General features: G+C 44.1%; 1 protein-coding gene across 1 annotated transcript; it reads right to left on the bottom strand.

Annotated features, from left to right (window-relative positions):
* Positions 1-448: 448 nt before the first annotated feature.
* Positions 449-7,535, bottom strand: AADAC (arylacetamide deacetylase). The gene is made up of 5 exons (XM_010172831.1): positions 7,398-7,535; positions 4,309-4,531; positions 2,682-2,751; positions 2,167-2,338; positions 449-1,057 (listed from the first exon to the last, which is right to left on the bottom strand). Exons 1-5 carry the CDS (start codon positions 7,533-7,535, stop codon positions 449-451), a joined length of 1,212 nt encoding a protein of 403 aa, XP_010171133.1.
* Positions 7,536-25,033: the final 17,498 nt, after the last annotated feature.

The raw sequence follows: 25,033 nt of genomic DNA, 5'->3' as shown, positions 1-25,033 counted from the left end.
AGGGACATGGTGTGAATGTTGGGATTGTCCTGTGCAGGGACAGGAGTTGGACTCCAGCATCCTGGTGGGTCCCTTCCAGCTCACAGTGTTCTGTGATTCTGTGAAACCCAGGACAGGGAGCCCCACGCACTGGGCTCAGGGAAGCCCTAGCAGCACAGGCAGGGCTGTGCACACCAACCCTTCTGCTCCAGGCCAGGAAAGACAACTCAGGGCAGCCCCAGCAGTTTCTGGGGTTCTGAGCTCAGACGACAGCAGTGGAAGCACACGGAGGTCAGAATCAGACTGATTTTCTTGCCAGAGAAGAGGAGAAACGCTGCAATGCAGATGCTGTGGAGCAACACACCAAAGACGGCAATCACACCCAAAAACTCACACGGCTCCCGTTTCCCTGTGGCCCTCGGCCGCAGCCAGCGAAGGGGAGCCAGGCGTGCCAGAGCAACGTCTGCACTCACAGGTTCTCATCCAGCCACTCCAGGTATCTGTTGGCCAGCCGGTGCCCTACAGCTAGATCAGTTGGAGCCGAGATAAACGTCATTGCCCCATGGAAGGCATCCTTGGCGTGATCATGGGTGACGGGCACACCCGCTGCCCGCAGCCGCTGGGCGTACATGGCCCCATCATCCCGCAGGACGTCGTACTGGCAGGTGAGGATGTAGGTGAGGGGCAGGCGGCGCAGCCGGGCATCGCTCACCAGCAGTGGGGCTGCCCGCGGATCCAGGAACCCCGGGTACTTCTGTGCCAGCTCGGAGCTGCCGTAGACGGGACCTGTGTAAACGTGACCTTTCTTCAGCTCCTCGGGCAGAAACTGGCTCCAGTTTACGAACTGAAAGAGGTGGCTCGATTCCAGCGGGACGTGCCTGTTGGAGGCCATCGCGTCCCTCAGAGCCAAGTCAGAAGTGAAATATTCGCTCCAGAACTTGACCGTAAGTGACCTGGATAAAATCACCTGGTCTGCGTTTTCCTGGTAAGATGGCAAATTCAGATCCAGGGACTGAAGAGCAGGGTAAATCAAAACCTGGGCTTTGAGCTTAGTTTCAACTTCAGAGTCCTCTAAGAGCTGTAGAAGAAAAGAGAAACAATTACAAAAGTCAGTGAAAAAGTGTTGGTTCTCCCATACTGACAGAAGATCTTAAGAAATTAACACACGTGTTTAACAACAAAAGCAAAATAAGATTATCAACAAAACCAGGATAGATTAATTTAAATAAATTCTAAATTCATAGGCAGGTGACCTAAAACAGTACATTGTATTAAAAATGCTCAAACATCAAATATAATATAATTTTTTTTCTTATGCTGAAGGATAACAATATTTGGGAAATATTCTTTATGAAGCATTGAGACTTTTGGAAGCATTGATGCCTTCTGAAGTAGTAACAAATGCTTCTTCTATAACTACAGAAAATTTCTATTCTTATAGCTTAAAAATTGCTGATTTCTGGGGCTCCTTTAAATATTTCACACAATTTAGGGCTTATCCATCTGTTTGGTTTTTTAGCCCTGAGGTGTTAGAACTCAAACAACTACGATTCTGTCCATTTTAGACATGCAAAAAATAAAATGTGATGAATTGAACACTGACATTTCATACACACCATCCTTTTTCCTTCTTCACTAATAAATGTCCACTTTCTCCCTCGTCCTCTGCCTTCAGCATCCACAGCAAATTCACAACCTTTCCAAGTGAGATTCATTACAATCCAAATAAGTCCTCAAGAGAGCAACATCACACTGACTTTATTGAACAAACCTGAGTGAGAAGCATGAACGGTGCTGAAACTGCGTGTGATTAAATGACACCACAACATTTAGTCCTTTTTTTGGCTGCTATTTATATCCATATGAGTCAAACTGCTAAAATTCCCTTTTCAAACAATATATCTGAAAACAGTTAAAATATGCTGAAGGAGAGAGCGATATATGCCCTGATTATAGGGCAGAGAGCCTTTTTTTAGGGCATAAAGGTCACATCAAAGCTACTTTGATGGCACGAAATGGCTCAGTCACCTGGCTTGGCTGGAGCCTCAGAGATGCACTCGCTTTGAGCAGAGGTGTTTTTCAGGAGTTTGTAAAGTTCATTAAATGACAATGACAAAGTTGAACTAGCAAACAAGTTGGGGGGGGGGTTGGTTTGGTTTTGGCTTTTTTGTTGTTTTGTTTTTTTACCTGTTGTGCCACAGCTGCAGCTAAGTTGCCACCTGCACTGTCTCCTGCAACACAGACCCGCTCCGGGTCCACCCCGTACTGGGAGAGGATATTTCTCTGGAGAAAGAACTTCGTTACCGCGTACACATCTTCAAACTGAACGGGAAAATGGTACTTAGGTGCCAACCTGTAACTGTCAGAGGCAAGCAGAAATGTGTTACCTCCTGCTGTTTATAGAAAAAGCCTTGCTAGCATCTGCCCTAGTTGGTGAGTGTTTATTATTTTCTGTGCCCAGAGAAATCAGAACTCTGTCCTGGATGATAAATTATTTTATTACCCACCCAACTTCATAAAGCAATATCCAAAATAACCACCAACCACCACTCACCCCTGCAACCCCGACAGCTTTTGTTTGCAAATACTTACAGCTACCAGGAAAATATATGATCAAAGTAAAAGATACTGCAAAATTAGATTAATTGAAATAGAGTCATTAATTCCAAACCCTCATCCCATCGAGAAGGAGAATCTCTTACTTGACTGATACCACGACAGCATTTAACCTGTTTGAAGTCCATCTTGCTAGACGATCATAGGATTTCATGCCTGAAATAAAATGAGCCACTTAGAACCTACAACAGCACCTTTGAGAACAGGCACACACACAACCACGTGTTCCCCTCGGCAGGAGCCTCTGGGCACTCTCCAAAGCCCCCACAGCCATGCGGCCACAGAACACATGGGTTTGTCCAGAAGCTCAGACTGGAAGAAGCAATCTGACTACTGCTGGAATGCTACCCAAAAGGATGAACAAAGGACATTATTTACACTTCCAAGCACTACACAGCACAAAGTCCTGGAGGCTCAGCTTTCACAGCAGAGAACAACAGAACCAAGAACACACCGGGGCCAGACTGAGCTCTTGGTTACGCATACACACACCAAAATTAAAGAGCTTGCCTGGGAAAAGTCTTTGGGCTCCTTCTCCCCAAAACAAGCAGCTCAGCCACTCAAGTGAGCTATGGATTGATAGCTGTGAACTTCAGCCGTATCTGCTACACTTATGGTGCCCATTTGGGTGATGGTCAAGATGGTAACTTATACCCATAAGCGTTGAAGGACACCAAAGAGAAGCAGAAGACGGGTTCCAGGGGAGAGGGTGACTGGAAGATGAATCACTCATGAAAAAGTCATAGCAAAAGCATGGCACACTGAACAGAACCATAGTGATAGAACAGGGACAATGGTTATAAACTGGACAAGAGTAGATTGAGATGAGATACTGGGAAGAAATTCTTTGGGGTGAGGGTGGTGAGACACTGGCCCAGGGTGCCCAGAGAAGCTGTGGCTGTTTCTCCCTGGGAGTGTTCAAGGCCAGGTTGGATGAGGCTTTGAGCAACCTGGTCTAGTGGAAGGTGTCCCTGCTGCTGGCAGGGGGGTTGGAACTGGATGAACTTTAAGGTCCCTCCCAACCCAAACCAGTCTGGGATGCTATGATTTGAGAAAGCCCCTCTGGGCACACCACAGAACACCATGCATCAGGCGAGCACTGAGAGCACAATTGTCACCAAAACCAAAGAAACACGCTCGCCCTCCTGGGAGCACGTTCATGAGAAATAAAGATGCAGTAACAGATATGGCAAAACTCCCCAAAATAGATTTCAGGGAACAATAAATACCCCTTGCCCTTCCCTGAGAAAGGGGTATGGGGAAGTGTCCGAGAACTGAGCTGCTGGGAACCAATGACACCCCCAGTCTCTACATCTCCATTTGATTTTTACAGAATCCCAGAATCACCTCGATTGGAAAAGACCTTTAAGATAATCAAGTGCAATCATTAACCCAACACTGACAAGTCCAAGGATTTTTACCCCTACGTGGATGTTCTTCCCTTATTACAATACCCAGTTTTGCCCCCTTGTCCCACTAATACCACGTAACCAAGCCAGGGGCTGCAGATAAAACGCCACGACAGCAGCAGAGCCCTGGACCAGACCCTTTGCCCTCCACCTCAGGATACACTGAGCACCCTCTCCAGCACTGGTGCATTTTCACTGGTGAAAAGCCAGTTCCCTGCCCCTATCCCATAAAACAAAAGGCACCACTTGCCACGAGTCATTGAGATCTTCCATACGGACCCCTGGTGCTGACAGAAGAGCTTACCTGCATGTCCTAAGCACCATCCTCCACCATGGAAGAAGATCACTGCTCTCCTCAGCCCCTCAGATGGCTTTCTGGGCAGGAACAGACGGACAGCCACATTGCTGAGCTCTGTGTCCGTCACAGTGACATTTTCATCAGACGTGGGTGGGGTGTACTCAGCAGTCGTGATCAGCATCAGAGCTTCCATATAGTTCATGAGTCCCAGCCAGTCAGTAACCTCAGCCTAGAGCCCAAGGCAAGGGAAAGCAGCATTGTAAACACAGCCTTAGAGGTTAAATTTCCACAAAGCCATTTGACTCCCTGTACAAGTCTGTAAAGTCTCTGTGGAAGTCACTAAGCCAAACGCTGCTGGCTCAGAGGAGTCGCTGTCTGCACTGTCCAGCCTGAGATGTTCAACTCCCTTCTCCCCCACTGCTCCCCTGCAAAGCTCGGTGGTGGTGGCTGGAAGGCAGCCCAGAGGACACCACTGCTCCCCATTGCTGAGCCAGTAAAAGAAAGTGCTTTCCTCCACTTCAGGCCAGTGTGCAATTCCTTGTCTGAGCAGCCATAAGCAACCCTGCAATCACACTGATGCAATCTGATCACAACGCTTGGTTTGGAAGATAACTGAAATAACATCCCTAAGTTTATGAAACTGCAGCTTTTTGGTAAAACAGTCACTCCCATGACTGCTGCTAACAGTGTGTTACCAATGGTTCAGAAAGGAAAGTGCATTGGGAAGCACCCAGCAGGGACATCAGGGTTGCCAGTTTGTGGGTGCACGCTTGTTTCACCAGGATAGAGTTATTTTTCTTCTTAGTAGCTGGAATAGCTGTGTTTTGCTTTCCATGTAGGATTTGTTATGAGAAGAATGTTGATAAGGTACTGATGTTTTTAGTTGCTGTTGGATGTCCAAGGTCATGGTGTTTTGCCAGTTTGCAAGTGCAAAAGACTGGGAGGGGGGAAGCACAGTAATTAGCAAACCCCAAATTGGCATTTGGATATGCCAAGGAGATAATCCATATCATATCATTTGCCAAGAAATAAAATGCCCAGCCTGGCACAGAGCCTGTCAGAAGTTTAGCTTTCCAAGAGATGCTTTACTCTTCCCAATAAGAATGCAAAACAAGCATCCAAAACCCCCCACACTTTAACTGACAACCTCTTGAAAGGTAAAAAAATCTGGCACTCAGAGTTGGATGTTGCACATCACACCACCTAACCCTGCTGGTTTGCTTGATTTTAATTTGGTTTACTTTAGATTATATTTAAATCAACTATATTCTACACATACCCTACTTTTTCAGAAGTTAGAAGGAAAGAGAATACAGCTGAGACCTTACTGACAGCACTTGATAGTGATCAGCACCATGTTTAAGAGTCACCACTCTGAAGATTTGGACCAAGTGACACCAGCAGCTCTGCCAAACTCTGTGGTTTGGAACTGAGATGAAGACAAACAGGCAGTAACTGGCACACAGGGCAGAGGGAACATTCAGGTCTTGTCAGAAGCTCCATGAAGACCAATACATACATGTGCCAAAACTGCATATTTTTATCCAGTGATTACACTGTTTATATAAATATTTCTCAGCTGTTGTATTTTCCCGGAGGATTAGCGTCTTGAAAAAATAAATACAGAGGTCAAAGTGAGTCCTGCTGGAATTCCACTGAGCTTGTGACACTCCTCCACGTTGGGAGGAATTCCCTCAGCTTCAGGACTGAGGCCCTTGGTGTTCTCAGAGTTCATTTTTCCAGAGGTGGACGTTTTACATGGTAGCAAAGCACTGGTCTGCTGCCTGCGGGTTCAAGGCCATTGTCAAATAAAAACAAAAAGATATCATACCCTCATCTAAAAAGTCTCATTGTCCCTGATCTGAAGTTACTGCAGTTACAGGGGCAAGAGGAAAACCAACCACTCTGGAGTTTTGTGTTCCTTGTGCTTTGTTAAGCACCTTGGAGGAACCAGCCCAGGAGTTCGTGCTGTAGAGACGCCTTCCAGCAACGTCCCTCAAGGGAACATGGAAACCTCTCTGCTGGCTCCTTAGACCCTCCTCTCAACACATTCTACGGTGGAGAACAAAGCAGTCTCAAAACGTTTACAGCCTCCCAGAAAGACATTTGCAACACGCAGCCGCTCTCCTCCCCCTGGACCTTCATCTTTGACCTTGTTTTCAGGCTTCGGGCGCGCTGCTGCAGCCCCGGCGCACAGTAAGTCCAGGCTGGATCCAAAGCAGCTCCAGTTTAATGCACATGAGGGGTGGGAGCTACAGCACCATGACATGCTGTGCAGCCTCACCGATCATTTACCTGTGTTTGAAGCAGTCATGTAACATGACTGAAACACAGCACAAGCTGAGGGTGGAATATATATATATATATAAATAAAATAGCACGGAAAGACATAAGGACTGCATTGTTGTCAGTCAATGTTGCCATATCACTACAGACAGGGTGTAATACCTCTGCCTTCCAGACTACGACATACAGTTCCGTGCTGCTTAGCTAAATAGCTTTGTTTGGTAGGCAAGATTGCAGTGGTATTAAAAAAGATTTGAGAGAGAGAGAGACAGAGAGAGCGCGCTTAATTTCTATGTGCTCTAGCATTATCACCCCTCTAATTAGCTTGGTGTAGTTTTTAGGCTCATTCTGTCAGTGGATTCCTATGAAACCACAAAAAATAAGTTTAAGAGCTCTAGTTTCCCTTCCTCTGACACCCAAGACAATACTTCTGAGGAAGCTTGATATACAGGTTCTGAGAAACAGGAAAAGTTCAAGGAGGAGTGCTTCAGCTACAAAGGATGGCAAAGCAAAATAAACTTGTTGGCACTTGTCTATCCATACTCACATTTTGTGCCACATTTCCAGTTCCTCTGAATGTCCTTTTTTCAAGATTGCACAATTAAATCTTTTCTGTTTCTTTATAGCCATAGCTACAGTAACTTTAATGCTTAATTTCAGATACTACTGTCCTTCACTTAGTATATTACCATATATATATATAAAATATACACGTGTATGGCAGGTACACGTTGCCGTATCTCAGTCAGCCACAGAGGCAGTGGGAACGTCCTCTCCCCGGCCAGCCCCACACCAAGCCCAGCACTCACCAGGTGTCCCATGACCCTGAAGCTAGTCGAGAGGAGCATGACCTTCCAGGGCTCGTCGATGTCCTCCGGGACAGGGGTGTACAGGTAGTAAGCGAGGAGAGCCGAGGCGAGGACAAAGCAGAGCAGCTTGGTTCCCATGTCTGGAGGTACGGCTTGCCCAAACCGACCAGTTCAGAGTCTCACCAACTCTCACCAGCCAGCACCCAGGCACAGGACAAAGTTAATCCCGTGGCTTATCTGGGTCCTGGCCAGGCAGTGATTTCTGGGCTCAGTGCCTGGGGCAGAGGTTACTCTGCTGTGCAGCTCCCGAGAAAACGCGTCTCTTCTGCAAAGCGTTCAGCTGCTCGGAGCCCACCGAGCTGGCACCTAAGCCTCAGGTTAAACATCGAGGGTCTGCACCCCCATCACCCCCTGCCCTGCACTCAGCAATAACAGCCAGCAGGAAGGCTCAGGGGGAAAGAGACAGGTGAGAAATAAGGAGCAGAATGTGGTCTGTGAACAGAGGACTGCAGCAGGTAACACTCATATGTGAAAAAATGCATTAAATATTCAGCAGCTATCAGCTGTTGCTTCATAACACACCCATTCACACACAGCCCAGCTCGCTGAGCTGCCAAACCGGATCAGACTGCAGCAGCATGGAACCCACTGTCATTTCTCAGGCAGTAACAAGGACCTACCTTGACAAAAGCACACCCTTCATCTTGTACTAACACACCCAACCAGTTGTGCAATAATTGATTTGGTAGGAAAAAAAAAAATAATCTCTTACAGGACTTCTGGTTAATATTTGAAAGATCAGAATTAATTGCCACTCTTCTCAGGATGAAGAGATTTCAGTCCATCTCCCAAAGGCAACTGCTTCTGCACAGGGAGGGCTGAGCAACAGGTAATAACAATTCCCCCAGGAACCACTGCCAGTGCAGGCACACACCGAGGGGGGGTGAAAGGAACGGCTGCAGCACCGAGAGCCTGGCTTTAACCTGGAATGGTAAAAAACTCCATTACAACTTCTATTTTGCTGAAGTTTTACCAAGAGCCAAGCAGCACCACCGCTTGTTCTCTCACACCGAGCAGCCCTCGGGGACTGAGCATCCTTTGGAGAACAAGAGAGCCCAGATCATCTCAGGAGACTGAAAGCTGAGCTGTGTGTCACCAGCCCCAGTGCAGAGGAGGTGGTGGCTTTGGTCAGTCTATCAGATATTTTCTTTGCTTAAGATTTGGGCATCCCCAAAATATTGTGGTGTTGTAAAAACCCAGGGCCCCATCCAACCTGGCCTTGAATGCCTCCAGGGATGGGGCATCCACAGGTTCTTTGGGCAACCTGTTCCAGTGTAGGTGAAAAATTTCTTCCTAATATCCAACCTAAATCTCCCCTCTCTTAGTTTAAAACCATTTCCCCTTGTCCTGTCACTTTCTACCCATGGAAAAAGTTGCTCTCCCTCCTGTTTCTAAGCTTCCTTCAGGTACTGGAAGACTGCAATGAGGTCTCCCTGAAGCCTTCTCTCCTCCAAGCTCAACAAGACTTGGATGAACTAGCTCAGACACTGGCCTGCTGCCTCAATAAATCAGCCCTGCTAAAAATAAGTATTGCGATATCAGATTGAATTTTCAAGCTGTAGTTGCAAGGATGAAATGTGTGGGTTTAGAACTCATAGCTGTTCATACCGGCAATTTTTATTATTAAGAAATAAACTCTGGAGCCACCGGGAGGCAGCATGGCCCTGCAGAAACGCTCCTTTCCACCAGCACAGCCCTCTTCCAGCCACCCAACACCCAGCGACAGACTCAGCTGTGTCACCCAGGGACTTGGAGATGGACAAAGGACAAAACCAACACTGGCATCGTAAACACTGTCCATGTTTGCCTTCCGTGAAACAAGTCACAACCTTGTAGTATGGAGCAAAAGTGTCCTCTTCTGTCCCTCAATACCTCGGATCCACATCCACTAAATGATCAGTGTAATTAGAGCAACGTGGGGCTGACAACTACCTTTGAGCAGCAGCAACACCCAACCTGCCCTGACTGTGTCTTCATCCAACACAAGGACACGCAGGAAATAACGGGAACCAGCTTAACAATGCTAAACACTACAGCAAACAAGAGAAAAGCCACACCAAACCTGGATGTATTGTTAACATCAATAATTTCATACATGGATATTTTGTGCTCCATCAAGCCATCCTACCCTCAGTGCTGAGCTCCAGCAAACAAGTTGGCTTGTTTAGTTTTTATGCCCTTTTCCTGCCCAAGACGACTCTGTCATACTTCCACCCATTGTCCTCAAAATAAGCTTGAAAATCCCAGTTCAGTGCTGAGTGTACATGCTGGGATTGACTGGGAGTTAAGCAGCTTCAGGCTGCATATTCCGAAGCGGATACTGTATTTCATATCACCCACCTATGCTTCAGTCAGTTGTTTCTACTTTTATTTCTTCACTGTTATCATCGATACTTCTTAGTGATGCTCACAGAACCAGATATCGGCCTGTTCATCTCACATGAAGAGATGGCACACACAAGAGGTTTTGTACAACAGAATTTGGATATGGTTTTCCCATCTGTTGTTTATTACTGAATTGTAAGTTGTATAAAAGGAAACAAACATCTTATTTGAGACCACATTCACACTCTGAACTGAAAAAAGCAATTCACTGAAACTTAAATCTGAAAGTTAACACATGCAGTAATTCCAAATACATGACAAAGCAGGAATTCCAGAAATATGCTAGGTTCACAAAAGCAATAAAGTATCTGATAAAACATATTCCAACTCAGTCTAAAAAGCATATTATCATCAGAATAAGACAACAGAAGATTTCAAATAAATCAATATTTTGTTTTGATATTTAAAAAATTAAATCCTGTGTTCAAACATATGACTTTTCAGTTTGGAAGAAAAGCAGTAATATTTTTATTGTTTTACTATTCTGAAAATACTGATTTCCAACTTTGTTTTCAATTTTTGTCACTGCCTTGAAAAAGCAATAATTATTTCAGTTCTAATAACATGCAGTCATCATGAACACTGGATAGAGGAATATTAAATTATCATGTTATTTACCTGAATTCCTTCTTTACCTCCACCTTAATTACCTGAATTCCGATGGTTTTTTTCTATGAACAAAAATAAAGCCATTTAAGATTCATGTCTAGATAATAATCTGAAGAGATTATAAAGGTGAAAGTGACACAAAGACACACGGAAAGGTGAAGAATTACTGCACCATGTACCTACTGTTCATCAAACACCTCAGAGCATGATGCAAGCCCTGTGTGACTGTGATAACACTTGCCACAGGTCTCCGTGCTGGTAGCGAGGCACAGAGCACGAGGACCACGCTGTCCCTGCTCACTCTGAACCACAGCAGTGGCTGCTTTGGAGGGAGATCATCAGTAATCCCCTTACCTAACTCACGTTAGACCAGAAATCCACGTGTATTTTAAACCACCTTCACTGATTGAAACTTAAAATGGAACAGCAAAGTTCAAAACAACTTAAGAAACCCAAACTTATGTCATCAGATCCATTTTGCTCACACTTCTATGTGAGCTTCTCAGTGTTCACACAGCTCTAGTTTTCACACAGCTTCTCATTTTTCCAACAATAAGCACAATTCCTGAATTCAGGATCCAGGAGCAGATGGCTGAAGAGTTAATTTGCCATCTCAGGGGAACAGAGACCAGTAGAGACCTGCGGGACAGCCAGCAGGAACCTTCCACAAAGCTAAAGCAGTACTGATAAAATGGAAGTACAAAGCAGTTATTTGGAAAAGGGGAACGGCTGCCTGACAGACTGCAAACAAGGAAAGAAAGCACTTGGTAAATGTTTTCAGGAAGCGGGTGTTCAGATTTGCTTACTCAAACATACATTTGAGTTTCTGGATGTACGTGTACACACGAGTGTGCATGCAGAAACATGTATTTAAGGCTGAATTCTGATGTGAGCAATGCTTTGGGAATGCAGAGTCAGTGGGCACGCTGAGGATGGTCAGTGGAAGAGTCACTATGCAAACCAGAGGTCTGTCATTTTCCAATGGAGTTGCAATGGCATTTGGGGGATTAAGTGGCTGTTAAAGCAACAGAGCAGCTCGGAACTGTAATTTCAATAGCAGATAAGAAAAGAGAGTTATGAAAACCAGCATTTAGTTACTTTTGCTGTTTACCTTTCCAAATGAACACTTTGACATGTTTTTATAGAGTGTCTACGAGAGTATATGGAGTTTCCACTTGCTCCAGGCTGTGAGGAACTGATTCCCGCTGCTGCGGATGCCCAACCAGTCAGGCTCTTCAGCAATAAGAAAGGAAAAGCCTTGATTAAAGTAACCACCAGCATGTGTTCACAAACACCAACATGAACCCGTACACTTGCTCCAGGCTGTGAGGAACTGATTCCCACTGCTGCAGATGCCCAACCAGTCAGGTTCTTCAGCAATAAGAAAGGAAAAACCTTGATTAAAGTAACCATCAGCATGTGTTCACAAACACCAATGTGAACCCATGTGCTTTTGACTCTGCAAATTAAATGAGGATTAGACATCCCAGGAGCAGCAGTGAGAGCTGCCCACAACATGCTGGCGGTTTGCCCAGAGCTCCACGCATGGGCAGGGCAGTGCACCATCACCAGGGCTCTGCTTCATGGCTCTTCCAGAGAAGCATGATGGATACGGGCCGATTTCTGAGCCAACCTTCCTGTCAGTGCAATGCTGTCTAAAGCCCAGGGCAGACATTTTTCACCTGCCCTGGAAATCTGTTCTCACACAGCTGACACACATAACCCTGCTTCATGCTCCTGCTGTCTGGCAGCTCTGCTGTGGGTAGCAGTGACATGGAGAGCACACTTTGGTGGCACCCAAGGCGAGCCATGAGGACATCCCAGTGCTGCTCATCCTTGCAAGAACACCATGCAGGACTCATACCCGAGTGAGTCCTTACCCTCCTGACTCCAGCTCCTTTCCCACTGCCCATGCAAACACAGGCTGTGTAACTGCCTGCTGCCAGGACACCACCCTGCACCAGCCTGCTCAGTGTAAATCCTTAAACTGGGAATTTAGGATTACTCAAAAGGAAGTGAGCCACTCTTGGTGAAAAAGAGAAGGGGAGCCAAACAGGAGTGCTTCCCCAACAAAACAGCGTGCTGTGATGGAGCCAAGACTGTCAACATGGATTAAATGGATCAAGGCATTACTACTTTCCTGGAGTTTGTGGGGAAAAAAACCAAAACACAGCACCACCACCACACACACACAAAACAAAACCAAAAGCATATAACCGTGGTGCCAAAGGCAAAAACCTTCAACTCCTTGACTTAGTTCTCTGCACCACACGAAGAATCTACAGAAAGACAGACACAATTTGCAGTGCTTGGTGTATGAAGTCTAGGCCCAGGCTGAGCATCTTCCTCTCAGCAGCCTGTGCATCTGATAACGGAGCTGTACGCAGCGCGGCGTCCCTTGGCCCGAGGTAAATTGTTTCTGATTGTGAAAGCTCCACTTGGGAGAGGCAGCCGCCAGCCCAGCTTCTCTACTTGGCAGCACTTGGAAGGAAGGTCATGTACACTTACACAGTTACTGTTAGCAGCTGAACAAGGATTACAAGCTCTTCGTCTCTTCCCCCGAGCTCTTCACTCCTGAGATTTATACTTTACACAAATTTTGACAGGTATAAAATCAAATGTACGTGCATTAATTACTACTTCAAATTGTATTCCGCTGATGTCTGCAGGGTGCTAGGCAGAGTCCCAGAACAGATAGAGAGACTTGCTCAGATACACTAGTTAGTCTGTATTAATTAACACAGCTTGCTAAAATATATTAACAGAATAAAACAAGAGGCACACTCAAAGATTTCAGAACGTAAATTAGAACAAAAATTAGTTCCATGACTTCGTCATAAACCTGCTTTGAAACAAGGAGCACTGCAGGTTAAGAAACCAAAGGCCAGATGAAAGTGTTCCTGGAGCAGTCCTGCTGCCTACAGACCCACGCAGCAGTTACCAGGAACTCAGTCTCGAATCCACTTGGGAACCAAGGCGTCGGGGGAATATGCAAATGCCCATAAAGAGATCTCCAGCTTGCACTTCAGCACGTCCTTAATATCTTCATTTGCATCTGCTTTGAAATGCCTGACTCCAATCGGAAATGTAAACCCTCTTGCTCCAAGAATAGATTACTTCAGAGCATGAGCTGCCCAAAGTGGAATATGAAGGAGTGCAGATGACTACACTTGCTTGTCTACTATTCTAAAATTATTTTGTGTTACACATGAACTAGGAGAAGGCATATGGTCTGTTATTCAAATTACAACTCAACTCATAAACAAAGACAATAAATTAAATGGAACATGAAACAAAACATATTGGAAGCATCAGCCCTGGAGCCTCAGGACTAGACATCAGTTTTCCCATATTAATGCTCAGTTTTTTATTTCCCCTTGTATTCTCAGGGGAGTGTTTGTAGACAGCACATTTTGTGATAGCACAGATCTGAGCCGTGTTTGTCAGCATGTGGTCTGCCCTGACTGCACCTGCCTCTTTCAACTAAGTATGAAAATCCATGAACTGTTAAATCGAAGATAACAATGAAGGAATTGTTTAAGATATCTTTTGAAGATACTGCTTTACTAGAGTATTCTCCAGTCTAAAATTCATTCTGTGCTGAATGAGTACAGTGCCTTAGGGGAAGCACTGACTTTTCAGGGCCTTCACACACCTAATTGTTTACTCTGTGTTAAGCAGCTTACTCGGGACGTTTGCTTTGGATCTCAGCTCCCTGCTCCCGGGATATCTGACCTGCACTGACCGTTACGCTGTTCCATTAGCCAGAGTGCTTCTGTTCTCTGAGCTGATCAATGGCACTGCACAACAGACTATCTGCAAAGCCGTTACATTAGCTTAATGAGCTTAATATTACCTTCATAATTTAGCCAACATATTGCTAAAAAAACCCCAAAAATATTCTCAAAGAAGAATATACCAAACTCCTGATCACTGTGGCAATAACCCTTAACCAGGAGTTCTTGCTGAAAGTTATGAATGCTTTCCCTGGTTGCCTCAGACATTTCAGTATGTCCCAGGATCATGCAACTATTTTCTAGCTGCATCTTTACAGCACTTAATATCTGTAAAGATGAACATGTGGCCACAGCAATATTCCTACAAACATCCAGGAACAAAGCAGGCAAACCCATGCACTACAGTTTGGCTCTTCAAACATTGAAGGAAAAACAACTAGCAGAAATAGTTTTGCTGTCTGATTTATATGACTGCAGACACAATTTCCCCCTCACTGTAAGGTATATTTCATGGGTTTTCCCCCAGAGACATTTCTTATTCCTGTTTCATATTTCTTCCCCAAAGGGATTCCTCCAGCCCTCGCAGGGAAGGTGCCACATGCAACCTTCCAGCAGTGATCTGCAAAAGGGTGTTCTCCCTGGTGTAAACAGGTCCAGCTTTGAAGAACAAAGACCACATTTCTGCGCAGACCTCTCCTCTAGCAGTTTTCTCTTTCATTTTTGAAGCAGCAAATCCTGACTTTCTTAATTTGTTCCTTTTGTGAATAGGAGAGGGAAAGGAAAACAACCAGGAGTAATTCTCAACAGCTGTGGAGAACTCTTAACACAAAAAACACAAAATGGAGACATTTCTTTATGCAAGAGAAGTTTTAGCCAAAGTGCCACAAATACTTGGCATTTATATTTGTAAGAGAAAGGTTAAAGGAAGCTAAAAACATTGGGCTACCGATTATTCATCACCTGAATTCATGCCTACATCAGCTGTCTGCCAGTGCAGTATGTACCAAACTCTTTCTATGCCCCGTGGAAAAATGTAGGTTCAACCAGGATGAAAGGCTATAAATAATCTTATTGGTCTTTGGAACATCTTCATGCTCTGAAGAAATGTGGGTCATGTTCAGATTGTGCCAACAGAAGGTGCATCCTACAACAGCATTTGAAAACAACATTACCATAATGAAATGGTGGAAGCGCTCTGGAAGAGCCTGGGTAACTTCCCTGCCTGTAAGAACTGTTTTTAGCGGTAACTTAGTGTTATGAAGACATAACTGCTAACTTTCCATCAGAACTATATTCAAAAGCATGAGAAATCAAGGAGTAACTGCATGTCCCACAGGTATCACATGTACAGTGCATTCACAGAACTGTCAAATCTGAAGATTTCTTCATGTTTCCACAAAGATTATCATTGTCAGATGCTATTTTCCCAATAAATGCATTTTTAAAGCCACCAAAATCACACTAACATTCTAGTTTTCATTCTCTCCATTTGTTACAAATAAAATCATTCATTCAGTTAAAACAAAACACAAAACTTATTTAAAACTAGAACCCAAAACACTCTCATTTGGTTACGTATTTTCTGCTCCCCTCCATCTGTTTTTCCCCATGTCTGCGTTCCGCCTGCTCCCAGCCAGACCCAAACATACTGAATCAATGTTCTCCCAGCATCTGTGGCCAGGCTGGAGTGGAGAAGCACTGGAAACCTCGGGGAAGTCCAGGCCACAGAGATTTGAATAAACTGAAATCATCACAAAATGTGGCCGGTTATTGAGAACAAACCAGCTGATGTTCACTCATCGCGCTGAAATGTGCGGCAGGCGCTAACGTGTGAGGAGAAGCAGAGTTGTTCTGAACAACTCTCTCCTTTTCAAACACAGCAGAGCTGGATGCCAACAGCCACATTAGATACCAGCAGTGTATTTTCTCAAAATACTTTGCAAAACATTTAGTATCATGGGTGACTTTTGTCTGTTCACAGAGCTGAGCTGATAGAAACCCCTCCTGGAACAATCTCACCAGTGCACGGTCCACAAGAGCAAAGATCCAAGCAAGAAAAAGCAGCTTCAGAAAGAGTCTTACTTCAAGCCACAACAAGGCAAATATCAAATTATCACACTCTGTATTTAAGTGGAAACTCTGAGTTCCTGAGAAACTTCATCCCTTCTGCAATCCTGCCACAACCAGAAGCTTTTACTGTTTTTCCACAGACCGAATTCTTTCTGGCTAGAAACAAATTCTGGCTTTAGCTGCCTGAACAAGTTTATTCTAGAAGTGATCACAAACCCAACACAGAAGCAGAAAGCAAATCAGCCATTAGTTACAGCAGCTTCGTGACAGGACACGGCCGACTTCCCTCCTGCAGCAGCCTCCCCACACCCAGGAGGACAAAGCCACCCAGCTGGGGCTGACCTTTGCAAAGCAAAACCATGGTCTGCAGGTAGCAGTCATGAGATACAAACAAGAAAACAGGGTATGCTGTGGATTTAAAGACATCCATGTAAAGAAAGGACACTGGAGGAGTGCAAAGCATGACTTAAACCGGAGCCATTAGCTCTGATGTGTATTGAGGGACCATCGATACTTTTTGTATTATTTGCACTTTGCATAGAATTGCTTCCTGGCTTATCTGTCAATGATTTCAAATAATATTCGTTGTAATTCTCATTACTGGTATCTAATTGCTGTAACCCTCATTTCTGGCCTCAGAAGTCTAAGCAGACCGATTGCTGGTAGATTCCTGCCTCTGAAAGCTCCCTGACCTCCTGCTGCCAGCCATCCTGCCTGGGCTGCCTTGGGTTGGCAGCTGCAGCTTCTCTCCCAGGGTTGTCCCCTTTGAGGACAGCAGTTGCTGTAGATGTTTGGTCCTGCTTCTTGGACCTTTGAAACTTTTCTGTCCTTTATGGATTCTTTGCAGTTCCTTCAAGAGCTCTAGACTAAGAGCACTAAGCCAGAGACCTGGCAAAATGCCAATGCTTTTTTCCTCCTCTGCTTTGATTATCAAGGGAAAATGCCAGCCGCATTTACAGCGAAAGCAAATATTTTTGTTACTGCTATGTTTAGCATCCTAAAAGCTGATAACATTAAAAAAAATGCACAATGCTGAAAAACAAGAGGCCAGATACAGAAACCTTGCTCTAATTAATTTATTTAAATTTTGACAGAGCTCCATGACACTTGCAACCTAAAAGGATTACTTCTACCCCTCCTCTTGATTTAAAAAAATAATGGAATATCCAAATCAAACAAAAACCCACAGAAGCAAATAGAAGTACAGACTAGAGATAAGTGGTCACAGACACACAGAAGGGAAAGGACCCTCCCAGGTCACCAAACATTGTGCTGCAGCACACAGCCCTACACCAATATATTTCAAGAAAAGACATATCTTCTGAAGAAGGACAAAAAATCCTACCTGACAAAATTGAGCCAAAGTGCTGGGAACTTTGACTTCTGGTTCAGTGGGACACAATTCCCATGAAAGCTCAGGTTTCTCACTGTCTCCAAGTATCAGTCCCTTGAAATCATGCAGGGTAATTACTTCAGAAGTGGTAGATGTCTGCAAACTAAGAGATGTGATTCTGTCTGTGAACAATGGCAAACATCCTGTGAAAAACCTGAAATATCAGCTGAGCTGCTGGATAAAGCCTAGTGCCAGGGCAGCAAGAGGAGAAGGCAGCCAGTCACATCTGACTGCACTCACACCTCACCTCAGACCTGGCAGGAAAATGCAAGGTGGAAATAGAAAACAACAATAATATGCTTTTCAGTGTCAATCACACTTATCAGTGATGACTTCTGCTTCTTAGCCCCTTGCTCATCATTCCACATTTTTTATTTACAATTTTTGGGCAAAACATTTTAAACAGCCATTAAAAGCATTTGCTGTAGGGAACCTGCTTTGGCAGGAGAGTTGGACTAGATGATCTCCTGAGGTCCCTTCCAACCCCCACCAGTCTGTGATTCTGTGAAAAGCCTTTCAAACCCTACAAAGGTTTGTGGTAGCTGTAAAAAAAATGAAGCGAAGCCTGGGCAGATGTGGACACAGACCAGACCACAGATGCTGAGAAGGTCTGGAGAACCAAGACAAGTCCTCCAGCTTCCTCAGCCTGCTCCTTGACCAGGTCTTCTCCTCTCCCATCTCACCTTATGTCAATTCCACCAGCCAATTTGAGAGAGAAGTGGCTTTTCAAGCATCTATTAAAAGATTTGTCACATTAAAAAAGGTTGCATCAAACAATTTTCCAGTTAAAAAAAGTATTTGCTATCAGTGCTACGACTCAGAAGTCTTAGTGTTGTATTGGTGCTAGTAAGATGGAGCAATGTGCCTTCAGCAAAAGCAGCACAGAATGAAGACAGACTTCACCGAGTATCAAATAGGCAAAGGTTTCCTGTTCCTCAATATCACACAACAAGAAGTGTATAAGAAAGAGTTGATAGTTATCTAAGACAGATCACAGCATATTCCATGGTAGAAAATGTTATTAAATAAAAGCACAGTAGCAACAGCCAAGTCCAGCAGAAATAGGAAGTGTGCACAGCAGCTTCTAGAGTTACCCCAGCGGCGTTCACCTAAGCGAAGGAATGTGAGAGCTGTCAGATTTCATTAAAGTGTTTAACATCACAGAGAGCTCAGCCAGACATCAGCATCCAAGCCAAGGTGGGCAAGAGTCCTGTTACCTTATTCCCAGCTATGAGAAACAGTTATCCACTATCTGAGAACGTTTTGTTGGTACACTGCAGTTCTAGATTAATCCCTTCAGCAGAGAGAATGACCTTCAGATAATAGTTCTACATTCCCAACAGATAATTTTCAAAAGCCACAACATGGGCAGAAGAGAAGAGGGGGCAGTGGAAAGGAGAGAAAGCACATTTTTCTTGCAAACTAAAGCAGTAAAGTCAGCAAGATTCTTTAAGTGTCTTGTAAAGTGATAATATACAATTCTTCGAGCCAGCTGAGGAGCTACATACATGAGGAAATTGTACCGGCAAAACTAGAAGTGGAAACAGGAGTAATTAACAGACTGTGTGGCACTTCTGATTTGTATACTTGGAATAATTAAGACAAGAATGACCTCACACATAGTACCCCTAAAGATTTAACAGGAAAATAAAGAATTACCACCTTTGCTATAGGTAAGCACAGATCTCCATCAACAGCTACAAAATTACACCATTTTCCTGTTTCTGTAGAACCTCAGTTTGACATGTTTGAAACTACTGGCGAGACCAGTACCTTCATAAAGCACAAAGTGGTGTTTCAGTTTATACAACCACTCTCTCCTTTACTGCAATGTCTAGAAGAATGAGCTACTGAGATGTGGTTAGGGATGGAAATCCTTCCTTCAGTTGAGTCCAATTGCCCAAGCATTGCTACAGATGGTGTTTTCCCTCTGCTACACTAACTGGGGCTGGAATGAAATGTAGTTTGGGGACAGTCAGTAACCAAGTATTTGTAAAAACTGTTGCTAATATACCAGGATAAACTAGAGCAGTTGCCTCTTACTTCACAGTGCACAAAAACCAGGATCCCATCACTAACAAGCTCACATGCTGGTTTTAATGGCTGCATGCATTTTTGTGGCAATTCAGCAGTTGTTTCTCCTAAGATAATTAAATACATTTAAATGAAAATGTTGGGAATAACTTTAGTAATGGACAGAAAAGAAAATTTCATTCACATGGTTTTGGATGAAACAATCCACCAAGTCTTGAGCGATTCATACACAGCAGAAAACACACAAGTCTCCCACCATGAACGTTCAACTTGTTCATTCCTCAAAACTCTGACCCTGCACAGTCACTGCTGCAGGCACTCAGCACCCACAGCAGCATGTCACCAGCCATTTCAGTGCAGGCAGAGAAGGTTACAGCCATATTTTACTGCCAATTTATGGTCAGGAAACCGGTACAGGATACAGGATTGCAGTGTATTACCACTGACACCAACACAAACTGAGATCCAGCACTTTTACAGGGTAGAAGGCAGCGGAGCAGCAAGCGCTGGCTTCTCAGCAAAAAAACTCACCTAAGCTACCTTTAGAGATGGATGAATTAAGGTGTTTTGAACTCAACATACATGTAGAGATCAAAATATCTATTTTAGGTAACTGTTTACAGTCAGTTTAAGTTTCAAAATCACATCACGACCTGATGCAATTTAGGCAATGGGTCTTGCATATGAAGTTCAAGTGCTCATTGTTGCACACGTGGCAGCGACCACAGGAACTACAGTGAAAAAACAGGAAACTACAGAAAAACCAGCATAGAATAGTGTTAGATGCTTAGGAAAGCAGAGGGGAAGAGGCCCAAATGAGAGGAGTCTTAAACTTCTCCGTGCAATAGCTTAACAAGTTTAAAGTATGCTATGCTCAGCATTCCTGAATTCCCTGCTGACTGTTGCTTCTGTGCAGTATTTCAGTTTTAACACAGAACTACAGCTCATAATATTGGTGGGCAGAAAAATAGCAAAGAACAGTGTGTACATCCAGAGAGACAGTGGAAATTTCCACTTTCACTTGTCAAGGCAGTTCAGAAGGGAAATGAAGCTAAAACAGTCCCACAGCACAGGCATCCCACAGTCCTGTTCAGAGCTACTGAACACACGTTATTTAAGGAACAGAACTGTGAAATGTTCAGTGCAAACACCTTTGTACTTGCATATCCGATTCAGGATACCATTGCATGTAAACCCAGACATTTGCTCATTCAAACAGTTCCTCACCACTATTCTCAAACTCAGCATCTCTGACAGGCGCTTTCCTACAGCAACACACAGTGTAAGACAATGAGGTTTTGAAAAAGCTGAATCTGACTGTCCCTAATGATCTAAGATTTTCAGTGAAGCACCATGAATCCAGCAGTTCTGCTGAGCTGGTTAAATGTGTCACTCACCTTTATGTGCTGCACAGAAAACAAAGAAATCAAACCACAGGAAGGCTGAGCGTAACCGGAACGAAGCCAATGACATTTGCATGGCACATGTGGATCGTCCCGCAGAGCTGGGATTTTTAAGCAGAAAACCAAGTGCCGTTCTCAAAGAAAACTCCAGCCTCATCTGAAGCCAGATCCTTTTTAAATGCTAAGTTTATAGACTCTGTTAGAGCCTATTTCACCTTTTTATAACTTTATTGCTAATAACGGTGATATGATTTTTAAATACTAATGACCTTGAAAGTTGCAAAAAATCCCATTTATGCTTCAATAACTATTTCTCACTCTGACCCTCACTGCAAGGTATGCACGACAACCTGTCCATAATTTACAGCCACATTCCTCATGCGGTAACAGGCCTATGGGGAACCTCACCCGCCGAGCTCCTTCCCCATAGCATCGCTTGCTTTGAAGTGTTCAGCCCCAGACCTGGGGTCCATGTGGAATTCTTCAGCTGAGCCCATAAATCACACTGCTTCGGCCTCCCTGTTACAGAACTGTTTCTTGTCCACAGTGATCTATTAGAAAAAATAGCAAAGTCACTTCACCTACTTTTTTCATGAAGGTCTTTATCTTTTTTGAGTAGTCTGAAGTTTCTGAAGCAAACACTTGAAGGATTCATTGTCTTGCTCACATTTTCCTTAAATTTTAATTTCTAGGACCACTAAGCTGACATCAGTTTTGTGATATACCCTGCAAATGTAATGCTGTGATTCTGCAAACACAAAATGTACATCTAGTGAGGTGAGCGACAGATCCTTTGAGACACAATACTTCCCTGGAATCAAACTCAATAGGCTTCTCAGCACATCTTGTAGGTGCTTTCATGGTTTTCCATCTTGCATCACTTCTATACTCCGGCTGCTGAAAACAAGTATTCCCGAGGTTCCTGTTCCTCTAAGAACCATAAGGATATATTTTACTGTCTTTTAATATTTGAAATAAAATTGTAAATTTGTTGCACACACACTGCTTATCTCAATATCAAGATAAACAAACAACACTAGTTCAATACTTGCACTGCAAGACCTTCAGGGCAAGTACTGGCTCCAAACATTTTTTTTACACTGTCTATTACAGACATATGCCACTAATATTAGAGTATTTTTCTTGCTTCAGAAGTCACTTATCCATATGAAATAACACAGGGTTCCACCTCCAAGCATTTCTGCCCACCATAAATTTAAGTGCCATGAAGAAAAAAAATCTCGTTGCCATTTCAGCATCACCTGTGGCACCCCAGCACCAAAGTAAGTGGTGGTAAGCCCTTGCCCAGGGCTGTGGGGGCTATGGAAAGCCGTGCTATGAATGCCGCAGTTACGGGGAGCTTGCACAACAAGCCTGCATCCTCCTGCAGGCAGGAGGACACAGAGGAGCAGAGTGGCCAGGATAAGGGTACGAGATCTTTATAAGGCTCCTCCAGCTAACTGGAGTCAACAGCACTTGCTGGATATATCTAATTTCATTGATACCCTCAGATATATCCAGACACTTTCAGTCTCTCAAGACAGAGCACTCACATAAACATCTGAACTGGAAATAAAAATGGAGTGCTGGCAGAAAGTGAGACAAACGTGCTTGTCAGAGGCACTTAGATTTGCTAAATTAAGTCCTCTACAGCCAATTGTGAATGCTTGGAAACCAGTGTGAGTTTACCTATGTCATCACTGGATCAGAATTTGGTCCTTCATCCCTATTTATTATGACCTAGATATTAAAACCAGGTCATAGAAAACTATTTTCTACACATATTCACAAGGGAAAAGCCTTCAGAAAGAGCAGAGGAAGCAGTACAGCACACTTACTTTGGTTTAGAACACTTGAACCAAAATTAGGAGGGGAAAGGGAAAAGCCAACAAGAGCCCATCCATAAAACCATGCCTGGTGGAGCAGAGGCTCAGCGTAAGGGAGAGCGTAATATGGTTCAACAAAGAAAACAAGCTCCATATTTTTGCACGACTTTCCAAAGCATCTGTGTTTAACAGATTTGATCCATTTGGCCTCTCTGCCAGATGTTTCTTATTCTTTTTATAGTAGAGATGGGTGAGAACAGCAGAGTGCATCTCCTGGGTCAGAGCAGCCTGCACAGGAATGACTATTCCCTCATGCCTCCCTTGGAGACAACTTGAGCTTCATGGAGCTTGGCACAAATGATAGTCAAACATGGATTATTGCAGTTCTCCACCATTTTCAATATGAGAGAGTAAAAAAACCTTTAGGTTGACCAAACAATTGTGTTTAACTCTCAAGTGCTTTGTTTTAAACCAAGCAAATTTTTAACCATTTTACAGTGAAGTCATGAAAAAATTAGTTGAATTTGAGAACAGTTTCTGTCATGAAATTTAAATAATCCACAAAAGAAAAGTTTTGATTTAAAAAGTGCCATGCTGAATTTACACCAGCAAGTGCTCTCAGCAGTGTTTTGTGAACACACTGGCCTCAGCTTTCTGCAGGGCTGTGAAACAGCCTGTAGAGGTCTTAGTCCCCTTCAGAAGTGTTTATGAACTTCGAGTTTACACATCTGGAAGATAATTATCAAAATTTTGTTCGTGAAATAAATGTTGGTAGTGCCACTCCTCAGTGCAGCAATGAAGCCCTTTCTAAGTCAATGTCATTTCATTACCACCAGGTGAGACAGTCTGGTGAGCTTCAAGAATATCAAAGTAAGCAGAGCTCAAAGTTGTGAAAGCTGGAAAGTGTTTATGGGCACACACAGGCTATTGTGGAGACTGCAGACTTTCCCCTTCCTGGTCCCCAGCCATTTAACCTCCTCCTCTAGCCAACATCTCCATATGTCTAACTTGCTTTTCAAGCTTTCTGAACATTCTCTTCAGTTTTCCTTTAAAAAGAAACACTGCTGTTGCCCTTCTGGGCTCAGATCTACCCACCCCCATAAAAAATAAAGACTTTTCAAAACTGTCCTCAGACTGGGACTGCAGAAGGTTCCTCTCCGAGCTGCTCTAGGCCTTGCTCCATTCACTTTCCCCAAGGGGCACTTTCCTGTTGCTTACAAAGCAGCACCAGAAGCCCAGTGGTTTTCCTAGTAAGACACTGGTTAGATGTGGGAATATCCAGCCACCATCCAGTTTGAGCTGGTGGGATGAACACGCACAAGGGTTGGGGTCCAGAGCAGCTCCACCACCCTCTCCCAACGTCCTCACTGTTGGAGCAGCCGCGCTGCGGGCAGCCCACGGCACATTCATTCTGCCCCAGGACCCAAAGGGAAACCCCGACATGGGGGCTCCCAGGGGAGGAAACTCACAGGCGCTTGATGCTGCTCTGGGATTGACACACGAATCAAATTAGAGTCAAATGTTATTTTTAATTATGCTTCACGCTGTCACAGGAGGAACAAGGCACAGAAGTCTCCAGTTTTGCCCAATGTGCATGATTTTGCCCTTACAGCTGTTTAATATCCTTCTAGTGAAGTCACTTTGGACTTCACATTGTAAACAAAAACAGAACAAAGCCAAAGGTTATCTGCTAAATACACAGTAGATAAAACAAGCTAGAAGCCAAGAGCATGTGAATTTATGTCTAAGTACTTCCAGACAGTGACTCCCTCATCTTGGCTCATCTCAATGTCAGAAAGTGTTTTTCCAGGATGGGGTTTTTTTCTGGAAGGATTCAGAAGTGAGCCGAGTCTTTTAAAAAAGAAAAAAGTAAAGTTGTCCTCTTTGTTATTCTTTCCTTTCAGTGAAAAAAAGAACTCTGATTGTATTTTCAAGAAAAGGAAAGACTGCTTTAGTTAAAAAGCTGGAAAACTGATGATTTGGGCCAAGTCCAGTCTCAGGTTATGGCCTCTATGCTCTGCTTGCAACGCTGAGTGGGCAACTCACCTCCTCAGCTGCTCTAAGGGACACGGCCTGGACTGGAAGGAGAAAAGAGGGAATATTGCTGCCACAGTGCAGC

This window comes from Antrostomus carolinensis, unplaced genomic scaffold, assembly GCF_000700745.2.
Source record: "Antrostomus carolinensis isolate BGI_N321 unplaced genomic scaffold, ASM70074v2 scaffold4470, whole genome shotgun sequence".
Lineage (NCBI taxonomy): Eukaryota > Metazoa > Chordata > Aves > Caprimulgiformes > Caprimulgidae > Antrostomus > Antrostomus carolinensis.
This window is presented reverse-complemented; position numbering and strand designations above follow the sequence as displayed.